Here is a 16,541-nt window from a genome sequence, read left to right as displayed (position 1 = left end):
CTCCAAAAAGGATGCAACTACTGCTTATTTTATGCTAGAAATCAGCCTCACAAAAGCTCAACTGTTCGAAGAGGCTCCAATTGAGGTTCACCCAGGGGCAAACAAAAAACCTTTCGTGTTGGGGGAACCTCTTATGTGGGAAGAGTTGATTGCGACGCTACCAACTAGGATGCGTGAGTTGCATGCAAGGTACATGAAAGCAAGTGCATCGAAGGATGTAGTGTTCCGTGCCCGAATATAAGATAGGCATTTTCATCGGGGGATGGATGACATATGGATTGAATTTAAAAATCTTTATGGTCTGTACCATCAAGACGCCCTAGACAAGTCTCCCCTTAGTGTATTTTGTATGTAAGCGTACTTCATCCTACCATTTGTATATAGTACCATAGCTCTACTAATTATGTGTTTTCTCATCCTCTTCCTTCTTTTTTAATCGTGGAGGATGAAGGTTCAAGAATGGTAGAGAAAAGGGTACTATCACGTCGGCTTCATAGACCCATATAATATACATGAGGAGAGTGTCAGGAAATGGCCTAATCGGACCGAGAACAACATACTCAGGGCCGTGCATGGCGGATGCCCTTATCCAACCGGAAAGAATCAAAACAATTCAAGAATCAATCTGTGGATTCCTCCTAGATGAGGTCATAAATTCAACTGGAGAATTTTGTGCGAATCCTAAGATAAGTGTGGGTCGAGCGGATCCGAATAAGAACATCAGCGATGATGAGGCGCATAAGGACCCTTAGTATCTTGTAAAAATTTGTTGGACATAACTTATGTGCACGACGACTTGTAAATATATTATGAATCCCGAATTTATTATTAACATATTTATATTAGAAGTACATATAATATTTCAAGTTTATGTAATTATAATAAATGTATTCAATTGTATGCTAGATACGAATATATACGAATACGTAGACGTACAAGAATATGAATACGCAGACATACACGAATACGCAAACGTATATGAATACGAATTAGTTGAAACCCAAAAAATGAAAAAACAGAAAAGAAAAAAAAAGACATTTAGTATCGACCGGTACTACAGTGCTCGTTCTGCGGCGCTTGCGTGGCAGGTACTAAAGTGCACCTTTAGTACCGGGCCGCCTGACCGGTACTAAGTGGCGGCCCACTTAGTACCGGCCAGGCGGTACCGGGCCGGCGCCCAGTACAAACCGGGGGTTCCGGTCCGGTACGTATGTGCCTTTTTCTAGCAGTATAACTTTTCTAGTTATATCATATCTATATATATTGTAAAAGTTATGTATTTAAAAAAGCAAAAACGATCTACAATTTAAAACAGAGGCAGAATGCTTAGTAAGTCTCTGGACGTGGCAATCTCGAGTACAAACGTGCGGCATAGCTGGAGAATGCACGATGTCTCGTGCTGGAGGCAGTGGTCCGCATAACAGCGCCTTGAACAAGCGGAAACTTGGTGTCTATGGGTCCTAATAGCATAAAACGGCCCACGTGTATTAACGCATTGTATGGCTGAAAAATCAGGTGAGATGGAAACATATGCTAAATGCTATAAAATCGGTACGGGTAAGGACGAGAAATTATGTAGTAGGAACATATCAATTCTACACGAAAGCTATCCAATTGTTTGCGTTGGACGACACACCTCGCATATGTGTGAGTTCTCATATGTCATTAAGAAACATGTGGGCATCATACAATGATTTCTTACACACACAGAACACACACGCTTATGCATCTCTCGCACACGAGGCTTACAAAGTTACAATTACAAATGGATTAGGGAGCAGTACACGTGCACACGGAGATCGATTATATACCTAAGTATTTATTGCTCAAATGAATATAGCGAAAAGGAAGAAGAAAAACAGGGCGGTGTACACACACATTGGCATATATACTCCTATTTAGAGAAACCATGTATGATATATGGCTGAAAAAAAACGATGCCAGCTTTGTTCGCTTGTAGGATCGGAGCGGAGCGGATAATAATCGATGAAATGAAGCGAAGCATGCATATGCGCATGGAAGCATGGGTGCATGCATCATCATGGTCGATCGTCATCAAGAGCTCAGATGGGTGGAGGAGGCCAGCGCCACCGCCTGCGCCCACACCTTGAGCCGGGCCTTCACGTCCATCGGATCAGCTCCTGCATGCGTTTCCCAAAGAAAAGAAAAAGGAAAAGAAAACAGAGATCAGAGATCAGCTAGTAATCGCACATCACTCTTTATTAATTTCCTTTCGTACTCTCACGCTAATACATGATGGGTGCGACGTGCATGCGTTGCGCAACTAATCGAGATCTATCTATCCGGTAATGGTCATGTAGCTATCCAGCATCATGTCGATGAATCTAGCTCATGATGACCAGGATCCCACACGGATCGCGATGGCTGACTCGCCGGCGGCAGGTGCATGCGGCCGGGGACGATGCCCGGATTTGGTATAGAAATACAGAATTGGGGGAGCTAGCGATGGATGGGGACGCTAGCAGTGGAGAAATGGAGTGGCCGTCGCTGTCGCCGATGGATTTGCCACGACGACGACGACGCAGGGGAAAAGAAAGGGAAGAAGGTAGGCGTTGCAGATGGAGGAGAGGAGTACTAATCAACTCGATCGGTGATCATAATTAGCTAGCCTCCCCAGTACTCCCTCCTGATTAATACAGTAATAATAATAATAAAGGCCATCGTCTAGTGCCCTTGCTGACCTGACAGGGAACTCAGTCGTCGTGCTTGCCATGCCGGCCATGGCAGGGTTATTATATGCTTTAATTTGCCTGAAGATATTATCTGAGGCACATGTCTCATGTCTGTCTATGTCTAAGGCACGTCGTTGGTCTAGAACTAACACCACTGATTAACTGATTATTGTTCTTGTGTCATTCGTTATAGGGGAATCGAATTGTTATCAGTAAATCACTACGTGTTCTGGTGAACATGTAGCTTGTGATGAGATCCATCCCCAGCTCGATCGATCCGAGTGTGTGTGTCAGTGTGTGCCGTGTGAGTGAGTGACCGGTGTGTTACTCATCTATCAATCACACGGCGGAGTGCGTACCGGGGCTGGAGACGGCGCAGGGGGAGTCGGCGCCGCGGCTGGCGGTGTGGGTGGGGCTGCTGCCGCCGGACGTCAGCCCGTAGCACTGGATCTCCACGGTGCAGTCGGAGGGGAGCTCCAGCCCCAGGTCGCGGCACGCGCGGACCTCGTCCACGTCCATGGCCACGCCGCCGCCGCCGACGGAGCCCGCGTGCTGGGAGTGGGCCGGCGAGGAGGCGCCGGACGCGCCGCCCCCGCCGCCGCCCTTCCCCACCACCAAAACCACGGGGGTGTCCGCGTCGGGGGCGCCGCCGTTGCGCTCGTGCCAGCTCCGCTTCATCTCCCACGCCCGGTCCAGCCACGCCTCCCGCCCCGCGCGCTCGCGCCGCACCACCGTGAAGCTGCTCCGCCGCCGCTGCTGCCTCGCGGCGGCCCCCGCCGCGCCGAGGAATCGCGCCCACTGCTCCTCCGCGGCCTCCGGGTCGCTGTCGTGCTGCCTTTTCGTGTCCTCGATCGCCAGCCACGCGTGCGGCGGCGGCAGCGCCCGCGCGCCGCCGAACGAGCGCCGGCGCCGCGCCGCCACTGCGTCGTCCTGCAGCCGCCCCGGCCTGCCGGCCAAGACGCCCTGGGCACGGCCGGCCCTGGTGCTGTCGGTGTCGCCGCCCTCGACAGCCAGGCGGGACACCCGCCGGCTCGCCGCCTCCCTCGCCACGACGCCGCGGTCGCCGCCGTCACAGTCAACGAAGCCCCGCTGCTCGTCGTCCTCGCGGACGCGGCCGAGCTGTTGCTCCGTCGTCGTCGCGGTCGCCATGCCTGAAGCCTGATCCGACGGTCACCGTACCTACCAAGATAGTCAAACTAGCTAGGAGCCTAGGATATCTATGAGCAGGTTGCTAATGCAGCCCAGCTGGGCCGTTCAGCTACGGAGAAGAGGGGAGGAGGAGATCCAAGTGGTGCAGGTGAGAATAGCTGGAGAGCGATCAGTGGTTGGAGTGGGAAGCATAGCCTGTCGGGTGCCCGGGCCGGTCTATATATACCGCCGGGCGGGGCAGCGCGGGCCGAGGTCGTCACCGGCGACGGCGACGGGCGGGGGAAGCGGTGGCGCGACACATGGACTGATGGACTGGGGCGTGTGGTGACGTTGGACGCTGTCGCTAGCTGCATGGTGTGGCGCGCGGTATGGTGGCGTGGTAGGCATGGCAAGGAGTGTATGATCAACAGTGCCCTGTTCAACCAGGCGTGTAGGTCGTCGAGACGGGCCGGCGTAATGAATTCAGAATTGTACTGGCTGCTAATTCAATGTAGCATATCCGGTAGGACGTAGCTAGGAGTTGTGTGTGTAGTATCTGCAGTGTTCATGCATTGACAATTGTGGTACCTGAGTCATGCCGTCTCAACAGATGGTATTGGTCTTTTGGATTGAAGAAGGAAAGCAAACGGCTTACAATAGGAATTAGCTGACTCAATCATTTTCCTTTTTTAAAAAAATAGAGGAGCATACGATTAAAGATTATTTCGGCTTGTCCGCTTTTCAGCTTATTTCGGCTTGTTTGCTTTCAGCTTATTTTGGCTTGTTTCAGCTTATTCTCTCACATAATACTATTGAATCAGTCGAAATCGATCGGCTTTTTTCCAGCCAAACAGATAAGTATCTTGATTTTTGTAATATTTGAAAATTAGTTGTGCTACGGCTAATATCATATTTGAAATAAAAAGTATATATATGTGGCTGTCAGGCGGCTGGAATTCTCGTTCACCATGCTCCGCAACGTATTACCAACTTATATTTGGTGAGCGGGTTAGGACACTTAAGTTTGTTTTCAGAGACCTGGCTGTTGGCATGATCTATATTTTTTCTTCGGTTTCACTTTCATCATATATAGCAAATGTTTTAAGAGAAAATAGTGGTGCATACAGAAGCACGCCTTAGATTATAAAAACAGTGAGATCACTGCTTGTACATTATTACTTCCGAGGACAATGCGTTCTACTATGAACAGTGCACACGCATCACCTGAATAAGCAAAAAAAAAAAGGGATTTCCATTAGGTTCTGCCGTGGGTGGGGAATAAATCGATCGGGTCTGCCATTATATATATTATATATTGTGGTAGGTTCCAACTTGAAACCGTCACTCTCGTCGAACTCGTCGCTCGCTCAACGAGCAAACGGGATGATTACACGGTTGCATATCGCAGAAGTTTTCAAAATGATGGTTTGGGCGCTTGGCGATCGACCAGAGGATCGGATGGCACAGCAGCAGCATAAATTATACGGCCGCCGGGTGTTTTCATTATTAAGCAGGAGCTGAGATCGATATAACCGCCGACGAATAGCATCCAACGCTCGGAGAGCCACAAGTTGTGAAGCTGGCCTTTTCTCCGCGCCGGCAGCGTACGTGATCGGCATCTCTGCTTCCCCAAGTGCAGTGCAGTGCAGGTGTGTTACCGTCAGAGGATCGGCAGGCCATGATGGCCCCGGATAAGCTTGACAGGGACCAATGGCGATCCGGATAGGCACCATCGGCCGGGGGCGATTGAGCTTAACCATCCGTTAAACAATTACCCAAAAGTAGTAAAGATGGGCATCATGATGAGGGCTCCGCTCTTCGACGGGGGAAAGAAAAGGCGGCCGGCCGGCCGGGCCGGCACCGGCGTGGACGGAGGAGGAGCACAGGCGCCACGCCGGATGCCGGACTCGTGTCACTAGCTAGTTGTCTAAAGCTGCGTGCGAGCGCGGGAGGAGGAAGACGAGGGGGAGGGGGCGGGGCCGCCCGGGCCCGCCGCCGAGGCACACGTGGCGCGGGCGGGGTGGGGTGGCCCGGGAGGAGAGGGCAGGCAGGGAGGGGGTGACGTGGCGTGGCGCGGGAGGGAGGGAGGGAGGGAGCCAGTGCGGTGGGGGTCGGCGTCCACGCGGACGCGGTTAATCCGCCGCGCCAAAAGCGGGGGAGGCTCATCATTTTTAATTAGCCCCCACGGATGGCGACATGGCGTAGCTCTGGGGGAGTTTGATGATCAGGCCGGACGGCGCCCGCGTGGGGCCCCACGGAGCTTTAGTTCCCGCGTGTGCATGCCTCCTCCATGCATGATCTCACGGCCGGTCTCGGATCCAGGGCCGGTCCTGAGATTTTGGGGGCCCAGGGCGAGATTAGAAATGAGGGCCCTTATAGCATAAACAATCTAACTTGCTTATTCATATATAAACATGTGTAAGTATGAAATATATATCAAACACTATTAATAGTTCCAGACTATCTAAAAGTAATTCATACCAATCACTGTAAATATTACCTTAAAAATTTCTGGATTTCTTGAAGTGCTTGTATTACTCTTTAAAAAAAATTATCAATAGCCCCTCTGTGATTATATGAACTCATCTTCTCGTTTCTTTACTCTTCCTTTTCTGACTACCAGATGCATACTTTCTAGAGGTCATGACTGCGTTGCTGAAAATAGAAGGAAAAACCAATTAGTGATTGAATGTCGGCAAATCAATTTATTGGACACTGGATAGCATTGGGTTTATGTCAAATTTACCTCTCAAGTCTCTAACCTCTGCTGCTGCATGTCCGCCGACTGCCAAGATGCTCTACGTTGTCGCATGCTCCCGCTCCATCATCCAGTTCGCCGTCGTCGGCTTCGTAGTCCGTAGCGAATTAGTGATGCGATTCGCCGTCGCCGTCGCCGTCGCGGACCAGGAGAGACAAGATGCGAATGCAGCGCAGGTTACGGCACTAATCCCACGGGAGATAGACGCCAGATTGCTGGGCGCCTGGGCCATAGCTTCAACTTACGTTGCTTTGAGCTTAGCTTCCTATTCCTGGCTTCCAACGTGCATATACGGTATGCATACGTGCCTGCGGAGGGCCCCCATAGTTTTGGGGGCCCGAGGCGGCCGCCCCGCTTGGCCCCCCCCCCCTCAGGGCCGGGCCTGCGCGGATCGCAAGCTAAGCTAGACCACGGCGGTAGCACGATGAGCGACACGTAAGCGTTGTGGTGAGAGGTATAGTTTTCCATCAGGCCCGAGGCCCGTGGGCCGGCCCGAAGCACGAGAATTGGGACCAGTACACGACCCGGCCAGGCACGGGCGTCGTGCCATGCCTGGGCCGCGCCTCAGGCACGTGGGCCGGGCCGGCCCGGCACGGTTAGCGGCCGGCCCGACTCGGCACGTGGGCCGGCCCGACTCGGCACGTGGGCCGGCCCGTGAGCACGAAGGCCCACGTAGCCCGCCAGCCCGAGCGGGCCGGCCATATATAAGGGGGAGGGGGCGCGTGGATCGCCGGTAACCCTAGCCCCCTCCATTCCCCGCCCGCCTGGCCGCCGCCTCGTCTCCTCCGCCTCCCCCGCTCCTCGCTAGATCCGCTCCAACCCGACCTCCACCCCACCTCTCCGGCGTAGATCCGCCGCTCTCCGACCTCCTCTGCCTCTCCTCGGCCAGATCTGCCGCTCCAGTGGACCTCCTCCGACTCTGCTCGGCCAGATCCGCCGCTCCCCTCGGGCCCTCACCTCCTCCCCTCTCCTCAGCCAGATCTGGCGACCTGTCATGACCGGCAATGAGGATTTTTGAGGAAGAAGGAGGGGAAAGGTGAGGGGCGACGACGTGAGGCAGTGGTGCTGGACTGCTGCTGCTAGGTTTCGTTGTCTCCCGCCCTCCCTGTCCCTGGATCCCTCCATACTCCCTTCTTTTGCTTGTTCTGTTCCTTTTTTGGTTGTTGCATTCTCTCATTTCTTCTCCTTCTTCCTCACGAATCCTCCTCTCCCCTCTTTGCGAGACTGTGTGGCCTACAACTCCGGTGAGGGCGCAGACGGCAACTTCGGTCTTCGGTGCTCCGGCCAAAGGTAAGTCAGAACTCACCTTTCTTCTCCTTCTTCCTCATGAATCCCCCTCACAGATGTTCCTTCTTGTGCAGGCCGTGAGGGACCGAAGACCAGTGATGGCCGCCGACAACTCCTACAACAATGAGTTGCGGTCGATGGGCTTTCGCGGAGATGATGAGGATGGCCTGGCTGCGGATGCCGCTGAGCTGTTTGGCAGCAATGCTGCCATCGACCTGGATCCAGAAGGCCTTCCTCAGGGGACTCCTGGATCTGGCACTGGCAGTGCGAGCACCGCCGCTGCCACTGAGTCTGGCACGACCAGGAAGAGGAGGGCGTCCACCTCCAAGGTCTGGAAAGACTTTGATGAGATCTATGAGGTAATTGATGGTAAGGAATGTCGAACTGGTGCTAGATGCAAGCATTGCAAGAAAAAACTCACTGGGAAATCAACCCATGGTACTGGTCACTTGAAGCGGCACATTTCTATATGCTCTGTTTTGAAATCTCGTAATGCCATGGCTCAATCTCAACTTAAGTTTAATCCTGATGGCTCTGTGCACCTTTGGGAGTACAAACCAGAAGTAGCTCGTACTCAGTTGTGTAGGTTAATTGCTCGTCTTGACCTGCCTATTTGCATTGGTGAGTCTGATGCTTTTGAAGAGTACATTACTACTGCTCATAATCCTAGATTTGCTAAGGTGTCTAGGCAAACAACCACTAGAGATTTTGCCAAGTACTTCACTGAACGTCGTGCTCAGTTTGTTGAGTGCTTGAAGTATGTATCCTCTGTTGCTCTTATTTCTGATATCTGGTCTGGCAATGCTAAGGAGGATTACCTTAGTGTGGTTGCTCATTTTGTGAATGCTGATTGGCAACTAGAGAAAAGGATCTTAGGTCTCAGGTTGATTGATATGTCTCACAATGCTGAGAATATTGCTAAGCGTATTACTTCTGTTATTGTTGATTATGGGTTAACTGATAAAATCTTTGCTGTTACACTGGACAATGCTGCTGCTAACACTAGGGCTATTAATCAACTTAATCCTGTTTTGTCTGGTTATGTTGGTAGCTTGTTCCTGCATCAAAGATGTGCTTGTCATATCATAAATCTTATTGTTAAGGCTGCCTTGAAGTGTTTAAGCCAATGCTTGGTGCATTTAGATCTGCTATATCATTTCTAAACTCATCTAACCAGCGCATTGCTGCATACAAGTCATATTGCATTGCTGTTGGTGAAAGACCTCGCAAGCTTGGCTTGGATATGGATGTGAGATGGAATTCTACTTATCTTATGTTAAAACATCTCCTACCCCATAAGGCCACATTCTCTGTTTTCATCACTACTCAGCATACTTTATTAGTTGATGGTCAGCCACTCCTGACAGACCAGTACTAGTATGTTGCTGAAATTTTTTTTGAATTCCTTGAACAGTTCTATGATTCCACTGTTTATTACCCCACATCTCCATTAATATTGCATCATGTTCTTGAGATAGCTAGCCATCTAAATAATTATGAAAATGATAGAGACTTAAGATCAGTTGTGGTTCCTATGAAAGATAAGTTCTTGCAATACTGGTGTGACATACCCATGCTCTACTCCTTTGCATTTATACTAGACCCTAGGGCTAAGCTGAAAGGTTTCACCAATGTTCTTAGACTTCTATCTTAGCTTAATGGTAATGATTACTCATGCTATTTGACTGAGGTAAGGGCTGAGTTGTCTGTTATTTTTGCTAAGTATGATGAGAAGTTTGGTGGTGTAAGGTTGCAAAGGGCTGCCCAACCAGGCCTTACAGGTAAGAAAAAAACAGCTTGGGGAAGAATCTTTGGTGGTGAGTCTTCGTCTTCTGGTTCTAGTTTGTCTGGTACTACTCTTGGTTCTGTTATTAGTCTTGGTTCTAGTTCTACTTCCTCCTTGCATAGAAGAACCTCTGCTAGTGCTCTGTTGCAAGTTGCAACTTCTGGTGCTTCTCTATCATCTGGTTCTGAATTGTCTGCCTACCTGGACAGTGATACTGTTAACCAGTATGATGATGATTTCAATATCTTGCACTGGTGGCATGAGCATAAACTATCATATCATGTTCTTTCAATTCTAACTAGAGATGTAATGATTGTTCCTATTTCTACAATATCATCAGAATCTGCATTTAGTATGACTGGCAGGATTATCGAGGAGCGACGATGGCGTCTGGGCCCTGAGGTCATAGAGATGTTGGCTCTGATCAAGGACTGGGAGCAAGCCGATGCAAGACTTCAGCATCTCATAGAGGATGAAGAACTTGAAGAATCATTTGAAAACTTATATCTAGATGTTGAATCTGTATAACTATGTAGTGTGGACTGTGGAGTCCAAGACTTGAACTTGTGATGAACATTTGAATAATTAGAGTTGGCTGTACTCTTTTCCTTTGTAGGGTTTTGTCCTCACGAGGTGTGGGGTTTTACCTACAAAGATTTTTAACGAGGCAGCACCCAAAACAGCTCAATTTAATAAATTTGTTATCATAAAATGTGCTTCTATTCTGTGATCTGTGTATGTATGATGTATCATTGATTAAGTTTGAACTGTGTATCTGTGATTCTGTGAAATCTTCAATGTATTTGTGAATTTGAATCTTAGATTTGAAATCTTGAAATCATTCTGTGTTGAGGGAGTGGCGGCCTGGTGCAGATGCCTAGCCGGGCTCGGGCTGGCACGGCCCACGAAGCCCGCCTGGCATATCGGGCCGGCCCGGCACGCCAAACAGGCCCTCGTGCCTGCTCGTGCACAGCGCTCGGCACGTGGGCCGGCCTGGCCCGGCACGATTAGTTATCCGGGCTAATCGTGCCGGGCCGGATCGGGCCCGTGCCGGGTTGGGCCGGGCTCGGCCCATTGGACAACTATATGGTGAGGTACTACTAGCTACTATGTGAACTGTGGTGTACGCTGGGGTCTGACACATCGGAAGCGTACGTGCACGTCCATGCGCACGCTTCCTTCCAAAGAGGACTGTGTATTTGGTGAACGTAGAGAATAATTGACCGCGCTCTGATCATTTCTCATTGTGTGTTGGACCGGAACTGGCTGGCACACGATTTTCGGGTGATTCTAAATTACGGGCGACCATAAAGAGGACAACTTAGGGTCGATTTTCCGATCGTCATTTTTTTTGGTATATTTTTTGTCGTTTTCTGTAAAAAAATTCCGAGAAACTTTTCAGGGAAAAATTTTTGAGAGAAGAAAACGAAAAACTTTAATGAGAAACTATTTCAAGAAAAATGTTTCGACGAGAAAAAGGAAAAAAATTAATGAGAAAAATTTTGGAAGAGAAAGTTTTAAGAAAAATTGAAGAAAAACCTTTTACACCCAAAATAAAAAGAGAGAAAAATATTTGTAAAAACTTTTGAATCCAAAAAATAAAAAAGAAAAAGAAAAAGAAGAAAAACAACGCCGGTACCCGGGGACCTCGCCACCGTCGTCGCCAGAGGCGAGCGCCCGGGGGAGGACCCTCCCGCCGGCGGCGAGAGCCCGGGGTGCGAGCTGCCGCGCCGCGCGCGAAGCTTGCTCCGAGAAGCCCGCCGCTGCGCCGCCGACTCAAAGGTCTGAAGCTCGCCCCCACGTCGGGCCTCCGCACCTCTCCGCTGCTGAGCCTCTCGCCCTGAGGTCCGAAGCTCGCCGCACCTCCCAGCAGCCGGGCCGCCACATCTCCCTGCCGCCACGCCGCTCGCCGGAGATGCTAGGGAGCCGGATCCAGACCAAGAGAGAGAGAAAGGAGGAAAAGGAAAATAAACGGGAGGAAGGGGATGGATGCTAGAGGAAACAGGAGAAAGAGAGGAGATAATGCGTCGTGTGGGACCCACCACGTGCTGGTCGCCCTGTGAGATCGGCTCCATCCGGGCGACTGGAAAACCAGCGTTGGGGCGATTTTCTCGTGCGAAATAGGGAGGGCCTCTCTCTCCCTCTCTCTCTCTGTGAAGTGTGAACTAATAGTAAGAAGTTGTGTTCAATCATGTACTACCATATGTATAATAATCTATATAAAAGGTTAGGAGTGATGTGTTTGCCACCATTGCTAATATTACTATTGTTTCGAGAAAGGTTGCTAGCTAGCCGCTATTGGCTGAAACTACTGTACTGCCTCGACAAGTTTATCACAAAAGGACGTTGAAATTAACTGCGTGCGGGAATACGGGATGATGATGCCGCTATTATTACAAGGAAACGTATGAAAGCCCATGCCCGCGTGCTAATGGATAACCTAGCTAACACTGCACGTACAAACAACACCTGGAAAGCAGAAAGGCCGGCTCGTGCGTCAGGGAGGCGCCAACCTCACCTTTTCTTTTCTTTTTGTTTCTTTTGGATAAACAACCTCACCTTTAGTTCCCGCGTATACATCATTCACAGTGCATGATCGATCTCATTTCAGTTTCCTAGTAATAAAATAAAAACACTATATAGAAGAGTATGGGGGTTAGAACAGAGTGCCTAATTCGTGTGTACATCACTACATCATACATAGTACCTGTTCACCTCCTGTTAGGGCATGCAATGTATTCGTACACAAAGCTTCCAAGTCCAAGCATGCCGGGCACCCCGTGTATTCGGTGCACTTAGGAGAACATGATTGGCCCCCGCCCATGCCGTGCTCGGCGACCCCGTCGCCGGCGAGACGACGGAGACGCATCATCAACTGGACGGCTGCTGCCAATCAGGCTAGATCAGGCGACCGTACCCGTGCAAACGGATTGCGTATGCGTCGTTGAGGGCTCCAGGCCTTTAGTTTTTTTTTTTTTGAGCAATCCAAGCCTTCAGAACTTCAGGTTACGCTAACGTGCGACTTGTCGCGCGATAGGTGAGCGCGCTACTCTTCCACTTAGCTCTTCTCTCTGCATACGGAATCGCCTGCAACCCCCTCAACCTCGTGTGTCTTTCCGGCCCTAACCTCACCTGCTTTCTCTGCCACCCACGTATAGGATGCATGTGGGTTTTTTTAACATGCAATTGTTCAATAGAAAAAATTATCTTCTTAGTATGATTTCTGTTTTAAATACCGATTACACCGTTGTATTCTACGTGATAAGATGAACAAAACTAGATCCCACTTACATATATTTTAGAGATATTTTGCACTAGTTGCAACTTATGTATAAATTTAAGTTTCATACTATTGAAGCATTTGCTACAATATACGCATATAAGTTGTTAGTGTGTATATATATCAACTTACGTGCATAGTATGTAACAACTATTAATATTTTTTGGCTATAAAATATATACTAATTATAATATCTCTACCTTATAATAAGTTGCTACTGTAGTTATATCAGTTGCAATAGTACTTTCTAAAAAAATGTTAATCGATAAAAAGTCATATAATGTAAGATGCCATATTATCTTGCTATAACTTGCTATTTGTTATACACATAAGTTGCCACAAAATTGAAATATTTCATACACATGAGTTACTACACATATAAGCTAAAAGTTACCACAAAAATATTTATAAATAGTCACAAAATAAAGCTTTCACAAAAGCATAATCTGTTATAAGTTGTCATAAAAATAGAATCTGTCATATACATAAGTTGGAAAAACACAAGATGTCATGCACATAAGTAGTAAAAAAATGAGTAAGTTGTCGTATATATAAGTTTATATACAAATACAAATTGTCATAAAAATAAAAGTTGTCACACATTTAAACAAAAGTTGCTAAAAAGTAGAATCTATTATACACATGAGTTGCCACACATATAGGATATAAGTTACCACAAACAAAATCAATCACACACTCATACATATAAGTTGCCACAAAATAAAAGTTATTATTAGAGTAAACCGATATACACATAAATTGCTATACAAAGAGAGTAAATCGTCACATAAGTTATTACCAGTTCTCAAATATTGTCAAAATATATGCAAGTGGATCTAATTTTGTTTGTCTTATCGCGTTGAGCATAATTGTGTAATCGATTCTTAAAACAAGATAATATGAAGAAGATAAAATATTCTTATGAATAAGGATTTTTAATAAAAAAAAGTATACAAGGGAAGGGAGGGAGAGGAAGGACACAAGGGAGACATTGAGCCACATGCATAGCAGGCCGCTCGCTACTGTTACTGTCATAGCAGGCTTTGATGAGAGGGGCTAACGGGGAATTTTTTTATTTTTAACCTTTTTTTAATAATATTTTAATTTCAACCTGTATTGGTTTTTATTTGCAGAAAATAGCTCGTTTGGTCGCGCCAGTTGCCCCGGCGCGACTGATAGCCTCTGTCGCGCCAGTGCATGTGGCGCGACAGGGTGGCCACGCTGGCGGCCCGAGCCACGCTGCGCCGCGTCGGCGATGACGTGGACCTCCCTGTCGCGCGACATGCACTGGCGCGACAAGGCCGATGTCCTGGGCCCGCGCCGGCCCCTTCTCCCCCACCCTCACTTTCTTTCCCTCCTCCTCCCCGACCAGAACTGCAGCCAGGGCGACGCCGCCGCCCCCCCCCCCAAGATCCCCCCCCCCCAAATCGGATTTTTTGAGGGGGAAAAGTGCGGGGAATCGTTCCCCATCCTTGTCCGAAGGTATTGCCCCTAATATCTCATCGTTTAACCGTGTGCATTAGTAGTTATTGGTGGTTTTTTATTAGGGTTAGGTTCTTGATATGAGAAATTGTGGTGTTGTTGATAGTTTTCTCATGATTAGGATTTGAGATGATACGTAGATGGTACTCTGCTATCGATTTGGACGTGAGGTAGTACGTGCATGCATCGATTAATATGATTTCTAGGATTGAGTGGTGGGGATGTTAATATGAGTTACATGTAATTTTATTCCATAGTTTTAGGAATGTACATATTATATTTTGAGCGCTGGTATATTGTGCTTAATTAGTATATACTTTGTTTGCATAATTATTTTGTTTTTATTTCCATAAGTATTTTGTTTATTTCACATGGCAATTGAATTTATGTATCTGCAGTGCACATGGCAATGAGCGATGCCCGGTACAAGCTGCTTGGTGGTGGACAGTACCCATCCGAGTGTGATGACGATGCCCCAGTCCCTCCTGCCCTTCCAGTTCCATTCTGTCATTGTGAACCGGGCAATCAGCTGGCAGAGGTGAAGCAATCGAGGCATCCCAAGACGGCCGGTAGAGCATTCTACATATGCAAGTGGAATGATTCATTGAATCCTTGCCACTGCTTTTTCTTTCAGTGGATCGATGGTCCGGATAAGTTCGATCCTAGAATTCGGCTGTTCCCTTATTATCGGTCAGAGTCGTGGGCGTACAATGAGTTTAGACGATAGGTCCCTCCCCCACCAAATCCACCACCTATGACAGAGGAAGAGAAGCAAAAAACTGCTATATATCGTGTGAACAATCCTCCCAAATGTCATTGCGGTGTTCATGCCAAATTTCAAAGGCCTAATATTGGTGTCCCTCCAAAGTTCACTCCCTTTTTTAGATGCTCGCTAAAGACTAGAGTAAGTGTCATGTACCGTAGCATTGATTCTTTAATTTTGCTGTAATTATGTGGCTAATGTTATTTGTCATGCAGGATGGATGGCCGGCATGTGACTTCAATGAGTATATTTATGGTCCTAGATCTCATTGGCCGACAAAAGAGGAAGTGCGAGAATTTGAGAGTGGGAAGAAGTTCGGCTGTTCCCTTATTATCGGTCAGAGTCGTGGGCGTACAATGAGTTTAGACGATAGGTCCCTCCCCCACCAAATCCACCACCTATGACAGAGGAAGAGAAGCAAAAAACTGCTATATATCGTGTGAACAATCCTCCCAAATGTCATTGCGGTGTTCATGCCAAATTTCAAAGGCCTAATATTGGTGTCCCTCCAAAGTTCACTCCCTTTTTTAGATGCTCGCTAAAGACTAGAGTAAGTGTCATGTACCGTAGCATTGATTCTTTAATTTTGCTGTAATTATGTGGCTAATGTTATTTGTCATGCAGGATGGATGGCCGGCATGTGACTTCAATGAGTATATTTATGGTCCTAGATCTCATTGGCCGACAAAAGAGGAAGTGCGAGAATTTGAGAGTGGGAAGAAGCCATGGCCATATACAACTACTCCTAGTCGTCGATGCAAGTGTGGTATTCTGCCCACAAAAGGCGTAGTTCCTTCTGAGCTTGGCTACGGATATTACTGTGGCAATAGCTACGGAGAGTATTGGGTTCGTATATTAACCACAAAGTTGAAACTCCTTATGATTCTGTCATTGTGCTAGTATTTGGTATATTAACATTTCTGAATGTTTGGCTCTCAATAATTTTTCAGGAGGGAAGGACATGTGATTGGGAGTGGTTCGAAGGCCGGTATGAGCTAATGTTGCAATTGGGCAGAACAAAAGAGCCTTGGAAATCTCGAGACACTTTAAATAGAAAACTGAAGATAAGGAAGGATTACCGAGTTACTTTGCCCCTTGAGTCATTTCTGTCAGGGCCTGTACTCCAAGACCTACGGCGTGAGTATGGAAAGAAGGCAGCAGAAAAGGCAACTCTTGAGAATTGCATTGTTTATTGGAGGAGGAACCGAAGCAAGTACCCACGGCCCCTCACAGATAAGGAGGTTTTGGCAAATTATGAGAAGAAGAAGGAGGATGAGGAGATGGAGAGACAGAGGTTAAGTGAGGAAAGAGCAAAGAAAGGTTTTACTATTGATCCGGAAGCTAAATACCCAAAGGGTTCATGA

The 16,541-nt window shown here is 48.0% G+C and overlaps 2 protein-coding genes across 2 annotated transcripts; one reads left to right on the top strand and one right to left on the bottom strand.

Annotated features, from left to right (window-relative positions):
• Positions 1–1,623: 1,623 nt before the first annotated feature.
• Positions 1,624–4,046, bottom strand: LOC120664207. Its single transcript, XM_039943291.1, has 2 exons — positions 3,053–4,046; positions 1,624–2,141 (listed from the first exon to the last, which is right to left on the bottom strand). Exons 1-2 carry the CDS (start codon positions 3,840–3,842, stop codon positions 2,056–2,058), a joined length of 876 nt encoding a protein of 291 aa, XP_039799225.1. The 5' UTR covers positions 3,843–4,046; the 3' UTR covers positions 1,624–2,055.
• Positions 4,047–15,562: 11,516 nt separating this feature from the next.
• Positions 15,563–16,541, top strand: LOC120667519. Its single transcript, XM_039947580.1, has 3 exons — positions 15,563–15,727; positions 15,802–16,023; positions 16,128–16,541. Exons 1-3 carry the CDS (start codon positions 15,578–15,580, stop codon positions 16,539–16,541), a joined length of 786 nt encoding a protein of 261 aa, XP_039803514.1. The 5' UTR covers positions 15,563–15,577.

This window comes from Panicum virgatum, chromosome 3N (genome assembly GCF_016808335.1).
Source record: "Panicum virgatum strain AP13 chromosome 3N, P.virgatum_v5, whole genome shotgun sequence".
In the NCBI taxonomy this organism is placed as follows: Eukaryota; Viridiplantae; Streptophyta; class Magnoliopsida; order Poales; family Poaceae; genus Panicum; species Panicum virgatum.
Note: the sequence above shows the minus strand (reverse complement) of the source record. Positions and strands in the feature narration are given on the sequence as shown.